This window comes from Silurus aristotelis (genome assembly GCF_946808225.1).
Source record: "Silurus aristotelis genome assembly, chromosome: 21".
NCBI classification, from domain to species: domain Eukaryota; kingdom Metazoa; phylum Chordata; class Actinopteri; order Siluriformes; family Siluridae; genus Silurus; species Silurus aristotelis.
Genome location: NC_139594.1, coordinates 10,365,131 through 10,378,865, shown reverse-complemented (window position 1 = coordinate 10,378,865; position 13,735 = coordinate 10,365,131). Strand labels below are relative to the sequence as shown.

Sequence of the window (13,735 nt, the reverse complement as noted above, 5' to 3'; positions counted from 1 at the left end):
GAAACACTGAGAAAGAAGAAGGCAAAGTGGGAAAGAATGAACTCTCCTGTCACGAAAGAATAGTCATGTGGGAGAGAGTGGAGGCTGAGGCAATACAGTACGAATGCAATTCATTGGAGGACAGAGCAGCAAGGACGTCCATGAATCACATACAACCATGTACGACTGCCAACTAGTGGTGCATGCTTGCACTGAGGAGTCAAATCACATGAAATATGGTCAAAGTTTAATATGCACTTAGGGATTCTGGTGCCGATATTCTTGTAGGTTTATTAACTGGATAGTTGACATTACAAAGGAACATTGCTTTGTTACAAAAGAAAAAAGTAACAGTTACTTTTTCTTTTCCTCACTGACTGTCATTGTCAGTGCCAATAAGGACATTTTTGAGAACAGCAAAGATTTTTTAAGAAAAGGGAAATTGTTTGTGAGAACAAAAAACAATGAACTCTCATTCCCAGAATGCACCACACTGCTTGTCCTGGGAACCCAGGATACTGGTTTTTCGAGCGTCCATCTTTTTTATTTTTTAATCTTATAATACATTGCTGACAAATCAGACAGTTGCTAATGTTATTTAATCAAGTTCACTTGTAAACGTTGTTGCAGTTGTTCCTCTGGGGATCCCTTAAAGGATCTAGTAAGAACTCAACAGCGCTTCCCGGTCAGGGAGGGTTTTCTAGGTGTGAGTCTTTTCAACAGTGTAGCAGGCCAGAATCACACGTAATGACTAGAATTAGACTGTACAGCACATGTCAGTTTGAATTCACTAAAATGGAGGTGATCTTAACACTACATTATTCCCATAAACTGTCACAAAGGAGCCAAGAGGGAGGAAAAAAGTGAAAGAGGAAAGTAAATCAAGGATAATGAAAATGTAATTTCTTGCTGGGTGCACAAAATTATGAGTCAAATCTTCATTTCAGCCCACGTTTACTTTCTGGCACCTGAAGAGAAACCAAGACAGGCGTTTAGATTTGGGCTTTCTGTGCATTTGAGAGTATTATATAGCTGTCATTTATTTTTCAGATTTTTCAGATAATTTGGATTTACTCGTCTGGTTCTTTATCTTGATCTTTTTTTTTCTTTTTAAGTGGGTATCTTTCCTGCCATGCTTAAAAGTAATTTTTAAACTAAAGAAGCTTCAAAGCATTAATGATCGCAGCATCTGCAACAGAAACTGAGATTAGTGAATTATCAAAATTGCCGATCTGAAGTCAACTGAAAAATTCAAATGAAGAAAAATAAAATAGCCACGATTATTCGTCTGACAGAGTGAGAAGTTAATGAAGTTCATTTTGATCTCTATCCTTTTGCGCCACAAAAAAAACAAAAAAAAAATTTACTGGGAAAATGATTTTCCTGTATGGATGATTCAAAGAAACTGATCAGAACAGGAAGTTCTCAAAAACCTTAAAATGTATTTTTCTTCCACCAGGAAATCATGAACTTTGAAGTAGAAATTAGGATGAAGTGCATCATCAAAAAACATCTGCTGCCCGAAACCCTGCTTCCAGCTTAATATTCATAATGATGTGGCCTGAATTGTGTACATCACTTCTCAACTAAAGTCAGATGATTAACATCATTATCACTGTTAAGACAAACAATCAATCACCGTGAAAGGCGAAGGCGTGAAAGTGTGTTTGAACATTTTGTTCTGAAAATGGATTTTGCACGTGACAGTGACTTTGAGACGAGAGTCACAAAGCACTGGATTCTTCTTACCTATTCTTTTATAATACTCCTCCTCTTTTTTTTTTTTTTTTTTTTAAAGTGCAGATTCTTTGGCGAGGTGGAGAAAATTGGGCTTTTATCAATACTAGAATCAAAGAATGAGCATGTTGATGGTGCCGCGCTGAAACAAATACAATGGCACAGTGTTCAAAGCGAAGTCTAATGAGGCTGACCTGAAACCGGGGCGCCCATGCGATCGATGCCCTCTGAGTCTCGCTCATACACGTTTAGATCAATAGGCCTTTAGGGAGAAATTCATTCCTCTATGCTTGTAGACACAAACACCAAATCAGATTATCAGCTGTGAGAGCTGTGCTATAACAGAGGTCTTAATGAACAGGTGCAAAGGCACAACTCACCTCTGAGCCAATTCTCTGAAAGAATCTAGTCCTCTTCAACTTTAATCACCTCTAGTCAAGCAGAAATAAATTAAAGCCACGTTTCAGTCAGGCTAATGATGACAGCGTGCGGCTGGTGGGCAAACGGTGCAGAAGGAGCAGATAGTAAACTCAGTAGGAACTCAGGTTTTATTCATCCGTATGGAGGAAAGCAGACATCAAATCTCTTTGATAAATGCTAGGTTTCACAAGACCTACGGTAGAGCTGCTTTTACAGAAACAGACTACATTACTAAAGCATTGTAGAAAAAGTTCTTAATTAAAACACGAGTCTTGCGTAAGTAATCACCCCCTCACCCCCTTGAACTTTTGCAGTGTTACGAGCAGGCACAGAAATGAACTTCAGGCCAAATATATGTCACGAGAAAATAGCCCATAATATTGGTAGGAAATAAAGAGTTTGACAAAATGATGTAGGGAATATGAAGAAACAGGACATGCTGTGATCAAATAATAACCCATAACAGGTCCTGTCTCAGAGTAACCCAAAGATTTTCCTTTAACAGCACATCATTGTCTTCCGTTTATACCACTGCAAATTTGCAAATGATAAATTCTACTTTATTACAGATATCGGGGGGGGGGGGGGGGGTGTTTTGGCAAAAAAAAAAACGCTGTCTTGGTTTAAAAGTAAAAACATTTTTTTAGACTGTTTTAGTTATTATAAGATTTTGTCAAGTACCAGTCAATCAAGTCTGAGCTGTTACTGTGAATGAGCTGTTGCTATATAATCCATATTAGAAACATCAGTTTATAAACCTAAAGATATGAATTACAGCAAGGAATACTGTACAAATAAAACGTGCAAAAAGATTTGTGCAAATATTGCATTTGATTGGATAAACATTCACACCTATTGTTGTGAAAAGTGTACCCAGAAGTCATACTGTAAGTTGAATGAATTTCAGCTGTACAATGTGATCTCATTATAAATGCACCAATCCTGGAAGATGATTATGTATTCCTTTTTTTTTTTAAACAAAGAAAATAACTAAACAGCATCATGAAAACCAAGAAGCGACAAAAACAAGTCGGGCACAAATGCCAAGAGTGAGGAATGCCTGAAAGTCTGGACCTTTTGACAGGACAGGACATGAGGTTAATGAAAAGAGTGTGCGAACTCAAACCGAGCAAGTTAGGGCCAGAACATAATCATAGGTGGAAAATTGCGAGTGAACTCTAGACAGTTCATGTAATGGTAAGGGTGGCTGAAATGTGCTCTTGTAAATGTAGAAAGTTAACTCTATAGGGAAATAACTCAACAGAAGAGAGTGCAAGTGAAAGAAACTCTAGCAGAGAAGAAGGTTAAGGGAATAGGTCAGCAAATTAATACTATGATTTTAGAAGCAATAAAAAATCTGTATAAAATGTGCTAAAATTCTCAATCTAATAAAGTCTAAAGTCTGTATGTACTATTGTAGGTTTGCATAACTTCAAACTCCTGCATACCCACTTCAAACTTTAGGACACAAAGCCTACTTGGCAGAGAGAAGACATTCTACTGGGGGGGACATGAATTTAGGTACATTTACTTTCAGTTCATGTTTGCTCATTAAAGTCATTTAAACCAGTTCCTAAACCACATCAGCAAATGTGTAATGCACTGTCAGGGTCAAAGGTTCAAATCCTACTGTCCATACTGTGTGTGTTGCAAAGTTTGCATTTTCTTTCTGCATGCTTCGAGGGTTTCCAATGGGTATTCTGATTTCCTCCCTTAGTCCAATGATATAAAGTGTTGCCTGATTGGCATTTCCAATTCTCTGTAATGTGTGCACGATTGTGCCCTGTGATAGGTTGGCACCATAAACCCTACTGTGTATCAAAACTTCAGGGTAAACTCCAGGATTCCCTGTGACCCAGTGTAGGATTAGTGACATATCATATAAAATAATAATAACAATAACAAAAAATAATAATAATAATAATTGTATTGGTATTGGGTGAAGCAAAATTTTACTGATTTCATGCAAAAAAAAAAAAACAAACAAACAAAAAAAAAAACATTGGACACCAAGAATGTAAACACATGTATATATGGATGTAATGTTAAAGATATATCACACAGACAACCACTAAAGGTTAGGCACCATCCATTTAAATATCAAATTTATTGAATTCTCCTTTTATAAAACCAAATTCTGCTTTCTCTTCATGGATCAGTTACATAATGAAGCTAAAACATGTGCTATATAAATATTTAAAAAATGCATACCCATGCACATCATTAGTTATAGCTTTATAAACAGGATCATTTATCCATGTAACAATTTCATACTAAGTACATGTTCTGCCAAGAGAGACAAATTTCCCTTCTGTTCTTTGACTTCTTTTGTTGGCAACTTGAAGGAGATTTACTCATAACCAATTTTAGGACTCGCCTCAGGAGATGCGGTTTGTCTGCTGTCCTCTAGCTGCCATGGCCCTGGAGAGCCTCTGCCATGAAGAGCTTACCCAGGTTCTGAGAAGTAAACTCCTTCACAGTCTGGCAGTAAGTGTTGATTTGCCCTAAAGAGAACGATGGGGGAAAAAATAGGTATAATTAGCACGACCGTCTCAGGACTTGCTGATTCCCCTCAGATCTTGAAAAAGAGATAAAGAGCTAAATAAAATGGTGAAAAAGGTGACAGATAAAGCAGGAGAGGTGTAGAGGTAAAGAGTAATGACAGCACTGGCTGGCGCTCTTAATGTCCTCCATTATGTTGTAAGGCCAGACTGCAGCACTAAGCGATTGGCTTTCTGCTCGGCAGCGTTGGAAGGGAACACACGTTTTGCCAGGCAGGGCTCGAGTGTTTTTCTAAAAGCCCTTAAGAGGCTGAAAAATGAACACTCCATCACCTGCAAACAACAGCTCCCCTCTCAAACATACACCCACACACACACACCCAGAAGTGTTAGTCTCAGCATCACTTATATGTTGCTCATCCTGACCCTGCTCTGAATGATAATGCAGACGTGGCATACGTTTGATGTAATATGACATGATTTACAAATACATACATACATACATACATGCATACATACATACATACATACATATCTATATATATTTGTATGAATATAATATATATGACATGTAATTTTTCAGATACACTTTTCCCTGCAAATATACAAATATACAAATATAAAAATGACATACTTATTATATACTAAGAGGCTTGTATAAATGTACAAATTAATTTAACACGTCATGCCTGAAACATGCTTTTGTACAAACAAACCATTTTATAATGATATTCATTACCAGAAATCATACAAATATTGTGTCCTACAATATTCACTTATTATGCTGAGCAACTGCATCCTGTTTTTCATTGTTCACTTGTTACCCTGAGCAAATTCATCCCATATTAAGTACTGGGAACATTCCACATGTCGCATGCAGGTTAGATGCCTCAACGGAATTTCATGGAAAATAGAAAACTCTTGTCCCTTTGGAACGTTTACAAATGACCAAAAGCTCATAATGAAAATTAGTAATCTATTGTTAATAAAGAATACTATTTTAAGTAACGTTGAAACAGGGCCTTGGCACAGCGTGTAGCACTGCTGCCTCACAGATCCAGAATTTGACATGAACTCCAAGTGGTTTCCTCTGACCTCCTAAATCAATCAGAATACCTTATTGATCTCATAGGGAAATTGTTTAAACACATGCTGGTCACTATTATGGCTACATAAAACTGCTCCAAGGTACAAATGTGTGTGTGTGGATGGTGTCTAATCCAGGGTGTATTTGCACCTCATATTCTTCGGATAGGCTCTGTATCCGTCGTGACCCTGCTCAAGACGGCACAGTTATTAAAGATTAGAATTTAATGCATTTCTGCTAATTCTAACGCAGCAAGATAAATAAATTATTATAACATTATATATTCACTCCTGACTCAGATATTTTAACATTTTTATATCTAGATGCATGATTTCTTAGTATTGAAATAATAAAGAAAAAAAAAAAATTTCGGGAAAAAAAAAAAAACGCTACATTTCTGAAAGCAGTTTCTTTCAGGTCACTGTACCTTTCAAATTCGAATGAATAAAAAAATTAAATAAATAAATAAATACATAAATAAATAAATAAATAAATAAATGGGCGGGAAAAATTGTGAATATGACTTAATGCCGGCCGGCATGATTTATGAAGTAAAAGGAGTTTACTCGCTTTAAGGCAACACCGTCTGATCTGAATGCTCAATAAACATGGATGAAACAGCTAAACATCAGCTCCGAACGACTTGGTGCAGCCAGAGCCCAGGTAGCTCGAGGTAAATATTTCACACAACCTGTACACAGTGACAACTCCAAATCTAATTACGCACAACTCAATAACAGACCCCGCACATAAAGCCCCACAGGCGAATGTATCCCACTGCAAGCGGAGCCGAGTGAATCAGGAATGTTAATAATTCAAAGGCAAATGTGCATCTGCCCGGGGTGTCTCGGCTCAGAGGCGGTGAGGAAAATATAAAAGTGAAGGAGGAAGAGTTAGTTTGGAAAAGAAAAAAGAAAAAGTACTAAAAAGAGAGGGATTAGATGCTAAAGATGCTGTGAATACTAATGCTCTTCGGTGCTCATTAGCATGAGAAAGAGTGATGGCTGAATTTGTGTGACATGTGAGTGTGTGTAATTAATCCTCGCTGCCTCTGACATGGTGACAGGCAGACAGGGGTTGTGCAAGGCTGCTACACGAATGTAATCAACTCTTCAGACCTACTGTAACCTCAGCTGCTATTATCTATACAAGTCCCTCACACCTACTCATTAGGCATACGAAATCTTTACACTGCCAGAGCGAATCGACAAATCCACATATGCTCCAACTAAACGGCATGAAGGCATCTGAGGGAGTAGTTCACATCTCTGTGTGGTGGTTCATCTCACACGGTCACACCGTGGCAATTCTGATTAGGTTCGCGAATGGCTAATCTGGACCCGTGGCGCTTAAATATGCGGTGAGAAGGCAACACTTTCTTCCTCCTCTCCATCACTGTCTGAAGCGAGAGCTCTTTAACAGGCGCTATAAATTGCTCGGCGTCTCCCCCGTCTGACTCCTTGAGCGGCGGAGGGGATCAGCGCAAATCTTTACAAACCAAGATTACTCGGACTAAATAAGGAAATGACTCATTAACAGGCTGAGTTCTCACAGTCTGCTCCACATGTCTCTCTTGCTTCGCTGAGCAGGCACTACTAACGCAGATTCAATTGAATCCGTGAAAACCTCATGGTGTTTTTTTCCTGTGAATTTCTCAGAAAACACAAATTTGGGGTGTATTCTTTTTTCTTTTTTTTTTTTATCATCACAAGCATCTTTTTTGCAATATAGAGATTCTGATAGACTACAAAGACAAAGGTTTGGAAACGAAGGACCATAGGATTTAAGATGTTTTTTAAATATCCCATTCCACATTTAATATTCATTTGCTCTTATAATAAAATCCACTGTTCTGGAAAAATGTCCACTAGATTTTGAAGTGTGCGTGTAGTTATTTGTGATCATGCCACAAGGGGGTTAATGAAGCTATTCGTCCTCTGCAAATAATCCAAAACGCAGCTGCACGACGTGTACAATCTGCCCAAGTTCACCCACACCACCCCACTGCTGCGCTCACTGGCTTCCAGTAGCTGCACAAATCAGATTCAAATCACTGATGCTTGCCTACAAGGCCAAAAATGGACCAGCGCCATCTTACCTCAGTGACCTCATCACATCTCGCACTGCACTGCACTCGCAGTGCTGTCTGAGATCCTCCAGCACTGCTCGACTGGTACCACCTTCTCTCAGAATGAGAGGTAAGTACACTTCAAGGCTCTTCTCTGTTCTGGCACCGAGATGGTGGAATGAACTTCCCCTAGATGTCCGTACAGCGGAGTCCCTGACTATCTTCAAGCGACGTCTGAAGACCTACCTCTTCCTGAAACACTTAAATTAGCACTTTCCAAGTTTGCTTTGTAGAATTCAAGAGTTATATTTATATTAAATTTGTAATCTTGTGTACCAGTGTAGATTTATTCATTTCTAGAGACTCAAAGCACTTTCGTACGTCGCTCTGGATAAGGGCGTCTGCTAAATGCCGCAAATGTAAATGTAATAAAGTCAGGTACTGATGTAGGGTGTGGAGGCCTGAGGGTGCAGTCAATGTTCCAATTCATCCCAATGGTGTTTAGTAGTGATGAAGTCAGAGTTCTGAAGCAGGTCACTCAAGACTATGATACTGGATAGGTTTTAAACCAATATACAAATATACGCAATACGTTCGGTTGGTAAGCAGCTACTGCTTTTTTTCAAATGTCTATGGCGCTTCAGCAACATAGTAGGAATGAATTTTCCTTTATCATCTTTTCTCCATCCAAGATCACAAGAACAGGTCAGAGGCAAGAGCCTTTTCTCTCCTAAATATGAAAAGCTGTTTCAATTAGGATCTCATTAAAAAAAACACTTTTCTGGTAACCAGACGAGGTCAAGCAAACTTGAAATGTGTTTAAAATGTGTATAAAACAAAATTAGTAAGAAAGTATTGTTTCCAAACGTTCTATAATCGAAGATTTGAAAGGTTTGCCCAAGCCACCTCACATTGTGTTAATAAGCCCAAGTTTATTTTCCTCCACACAAACTATTTTTATGAGAAATAAAGGATATTCAAAAATGATAACAGGTTTCCCTGTAGAGCATCATGGGATGACCAAGTCTAATAATGAAAAGCACATCACAACCACAAGTGTTTTATTTTTTTATAACCAATATTGTCTTGAAAACAAAGATCCCACCTCTGAAACTTTCATTTGCGTTAGCTGAGTTTTCTGTTGCCATCAAGGCAGAGATAAAGATTTAGGTGTCTTATGTATACTGACCAGCTATGAGCAGGGAATCCATGCGTGGAGGAGGCTGTGGTGGCTTGAACAGCTTGGTGAGATCTTCTTCAGGAAGAGGAGGCTCACCTCGGCTCTGCCTCTGAGTGTTCTCCTGCTGACGCCTCTGGACGTACTGGAGTGGAAAAGGAGAGGGAGAGAGAAAGAGGGAAAAAAAGAGAGAGGAGAAAAAAAAAAAACACAAAGCATTATTATGACCTTGATATTTGGAGCTCTTGCTATTAACCTGTAGATGGCCTGAGGCAATCCAATTATCTCCCTGTGAAACAAAAACTTAAGGGGGAAACCTTTCAAGCCACAAGTGGTGCATGACGAGAGAGAGAGAGAGAGAGAGAGAGAGAGAGAGAGAGAGAGAGAGAGAGAGAGAGAGAGAGAGAGAGAGAGAGAGCGAGAGCGAGAGAGAGAGAGAACTCTATTAGAACGGAGCAGAGGATGACAAGTGAACATCAAAGGCTGAAGGAGGCAAAAAAAATCAATGAGGACCAAAAAAGGAGCACAATGAAGTTGATAGATGGTGTGGATCCACCACCTTTGAGCATTTATTTCCCCTCTAATGTACATGCTGTACTCAGACTAGACACATTTGTGAAGTGCAGATGTGGTCTGAGTGGCGTGTGCTATGCTTCAGTGCTCAGTCATGCATCTACACAGCAGCCAAACATGTGTGCTTCAATATTTACATAGAAGCTGTCAGTAATTACAGTTTAAATAGCGTGAATTAGAAAAAAAAATCAGCTACTGCAAAATTCATCTCTAAATGCAATCACTGAAAAGCTGGAGGGAATTAAAATGTAATTATTTTAATGTACACTTCTAATCCTGTTCTCATCCTGAGGGTATATAGAGAAATAGAGACAGTAAGGAGACTGTAATAATAACGAGCCTGCATGCAAACACGACACAAATAAGATACAGCCATTCTATAACATGATGCCATCTAGAATCGTGCATTTGGCATAATTTGAACTACAATATTATTGGCACCTTTGATATCTTGTAAATTAAATGAATTTTACAAACAACTATCAGTCATTAATGAGCTTAATCTCACACTGGAAACAAAAATCTCACACTGAAAACAAAAATGTCACACTGGAAACAAAAATCTCACACTGGAAACATGACGATGTTTCTCACTGAGAATATAAAAAAAAGAAAAATTGAGTAAATTCAGAGTAAGAAAACCAAATCTACAATTAATATCCGCCCTTGAAATTCTTTAATCCGAATCAACAGAATCATTAATATTTTACGTTTCTCTTCTTGGGCGATCATCCATGACTTCCTGCTTCACTGGCACTAAATTTCCTTTTATCAACACGAGGAAGATTAGAGAATGTGCAAATTAAATGAGACCTTGACCTTCTTAAATCAGCCTGTCCCCTGACCCAAGCCCCATGAAAAACCTTTGAGATTTATCTAATTAACCACAAACATTTTTCATTTCATTTTTATTGTATTTTTTTTTTTTTGGAGGATGCTTATCATTCCAGAGCTTGCTGCATCTTTTCAATAAAAGCAGGCTCAGTTACTGTAGGAGCATAGATAAATAAATAGATAGGAATAGATAAATAAATTGTAAATAAATATAGATATACTGTATAGATAAATAAATGATAAACATCATATCTGAAGTATCGCATATACGATACACAGAATATTAAATGTCTTAGGTTTTATTTTTAAGAATGTTGACACATAAGCAGTTCAAACCTTTTTTCGATTCTATACAGCACACAATGTTTGTGTCGCTCACAACGAGGTAGGCATATGCACTTGTCTCATCACAAGGGGAGAAAGAGAGAGGGAGAGAGAGAGAGAGAGAGAGAGAGAGAGAGAGAGAGAGAGAGAGAGAGAGAGAGAGAGAGAGAGAGGGGTGGTTGGGGGGGGGGGGGGAGACTTCATCCCTGAACTTGACACAGATGGCAACTCTATCGATTTCCTTCAAGCACCGTTCATTTCACCGAGCCAATTTGGAAGGCTTTGTGTTCTGCTAGAGGTGGCTTTGGCTCTCTGCACTGCAGCAAAACAATGGATGCCTCTGAAGGGGAAATGCTGTAACCTTTACTATGCTGAAAGTCACAATTCAGTTAGGACCACGTGAAAGCAGCTTAGCGGAGCTGGTGCACCTCGACATGCTGAGCACGGGGTCGCCTGCACAGTATGGGCCGGCTTCAAAGAGCTCTGGAGAGAAAAGGGGCTCCTCCTTCTTATCAGCACTGAAGCTGCTGCAGCGAGCTCAGGTGTACAGTAGCATGCAGCACGACACAACTGCACAGAGCTCTGGATGAACAGTTCGGTGATTAAATTTGAGATCTTCCAAAGCCGTGGACGAGCGCTAACAAAGAACGGCTTATCAGAAGATTCCTTCAGCAGATGGAGGTGGTAAAAGTAGGAACTGGAGGGCACTGGGCAGCACTCCAGTCCAATTCAGACAGCAAGAAAAGGAGGAGGAGAAAAAAAAAACGGTGGCTGGACCAACCAGCAGGTGGTTTGATTTGCCTTCAGAATCCTTCATGCAAGAAAGCAGACAGTGAAAACTTTATTCAGAACTAATGATTGATTTTAGGATCTATTCACTGTTTGGGAGGGTCAGGACTGATCTCTAGAGGACTGACCTTTCAGGCTTAGGGAGTGTGGGTAAAATTCTAAGGACACTTAATGAGCAGTGCATTTCATTGGGAAAGTGGCCAAAAACAATACAGAGAACTGAATAAATATTCATGATGTGGTTTACACATGATGTTGGGTTTCTTAATAGCACAGACCTAAGCAAATTAGCCGAATACAATACAAGCACCTCGGCGCTTGGGTCCACACAGAATAAAAATAAAAAAATTTAAAAATTATTTTTTTTATTAAATAAATAAAAGGACATACACAAAACAGTCTACAACAGTTGAAGTTTAAGAAGTGTCGGAGAGCAGATGTAACTCTTTCCTTCAAATTTAAAACAGCTCGTCATTAGAAAAACAAACAAAATAATAGAGATGCTCTATTCTCTGAAAGACTAAACATTAGTAATTGTGTCTACAAAAGGTAAGAGCCAGGTGCAGGAACCTTAGAGGAGCAGAAGGACAGGCTACCTGGTGTTTTTGCTGCTGCTGTTTGCTCAGACTGCGGCTGTAGTTGTTGTACTTGTTGATGTCTTGGCACATTTCGTCCACTCGGTCCATCAGCATCTGAAGGCTTTTCTCGAGATGAGAGCTGGGACAAGAGGAAAAGCAGAGCACACTGACTTCATTTATGCAGACAGGATCTCACAGACAACGACAAATATTCACTGCAGATTTACTTTAGAATCACTTTGTTTTTAGAAAAATTTAACATCTATTTTAGCACATCGTTTTATCGCACAGCTGTGCATGCGTTCTTGTGGAATACAGACAGGTGACGAATTAAATGGAAATTTACACATAGAAAGGTGTTGGTCCACTATGAGCTGCCAGAACAGTTTCAATGTATTTTGGCAGAAATTCTAATTTCCTCTAGGCATGAAAATAATTCTTCAAAATGATATTTTCCTCAACTGGACTTCAACTGGGTTCAGACCCGGTCGCTGTGAAAGGCTATTGATACGCAGCATAATGCACTTTCTTATCTATCAAAATATTTTGGCATATCTGTGGATGTAGGCAGAGTCATCCCAAGAAAAAAAAGATATATACACTCATATGACAACAGAAGTGGTTTTGAACTTTTAAGCACAAGTAGAATCAAAACCATGGCAGCAAAAACCACTCGCTTTTTTCTTTTCATTTGTCGCATGTCTATAGCTGTACCAGCAGATATACTCATCAGTATCATTTTTTGGGCTTCATCCAACTTAAACTCTTTGATCAGAGTTTGCTTTGGCTTTACATCGTAAAATTTTACTTCCACAACACATTAAGCGAGATCAATCCAAATTCGATATCAAAACCAAAAAGTACTTTCCTGCCTTAAATACTCAATTTGTAGCTCTCACATTCGGGAAACCAATAGATTACTCCTGCATAAAACATTGTGTGTGCCAAATGCAATTTGGTGTAATTTATAAATACTGTTGTGTGATCTCTTTTCTTGTCACCGTTACTCCGTCATTAAGGAAAACAAGTGAGGTAATCAAATTCTTTCCTGGGTTGCAAGACAGATGTGCAGTTTCTGCCAAAAATCCACAAAACTATACTGTGATGACACTGGAAATCATGAAGCGAGCAAGTTTCCAAATTTTCGGATTAGGGAAGAATTTGATTTTTTTGGCTTAGCAGCAGAATGAAAACCACAAATCAGTCTTTATTTTATTTTGTATTTTTTTTTTAAAGCTGCTACACGTTCAGTGCGAGGCAGAGAGAAATGCTTTTTGGGTGCATGTTTTATTCTTTAATATTACGGATTCAATACCATCAAAGCACAGCTGAATTTCCCAGAGAGCAAGAATTTCAGCATTGAGGCTTATAAACTGCTCGACTAAAGGGAATATGTTGATAGGTGAAGTTTCATTAGGAAACTAATAAATGATTCATTATATCCCAAAAACATTGCATGAAAAGCTGCAGATTTCAAACAATATGCAAATCCTATTCCATGCTGCTGCTATGTCTAATGTCGAACATCAAAGTCAAGGACTGAGAGGATAACAGGAGGATACTTTTAAATTCCTTCTAAAGCCCATAACGAGCCTTTTTTTTTTATCTCTAGTATGGCATTAATCTACATTAGCAGCCAATTAGTTACAATAGCAAGTTCCATTAATC

The 13,735-nt window shown here is 38.6% G+C and overlaps 1 protein-coding gene across 1 annotated transcript in view; it reads right to left on the bottom strand.

Moving 5' to 3' along the window:
- Positions 1-4,208: 4,208 nt before the first annotated feature.
- Positions 4,209-13,735, bottom strand: part of eif3hb (eukaryotic translation initiation factor 3, subunit H, b) — an 80,419-nt gene continuing 70,892 nt past the window's right edge. The window contains exons 6-8 of the mRNA XM_083524090.1: positions 12,086-12,206; positions 8,982-9,114; positions 4,209-4,640 (exon numbers count right to left, since the gene is read on the bottom strand). Coding sequence (XP_083380216.1) covers positions 4,543-4,640; positions 8,982-9,114; positions 12,086-12,206 — 352 coding nt within the window. The 3' untranslated portion in view covers positions 4,209-4,542. The remainder of the gene's footprint in view (positions 4,641-8,981; positions 9,115-12,085; positions 12,207-13,735) is intronic.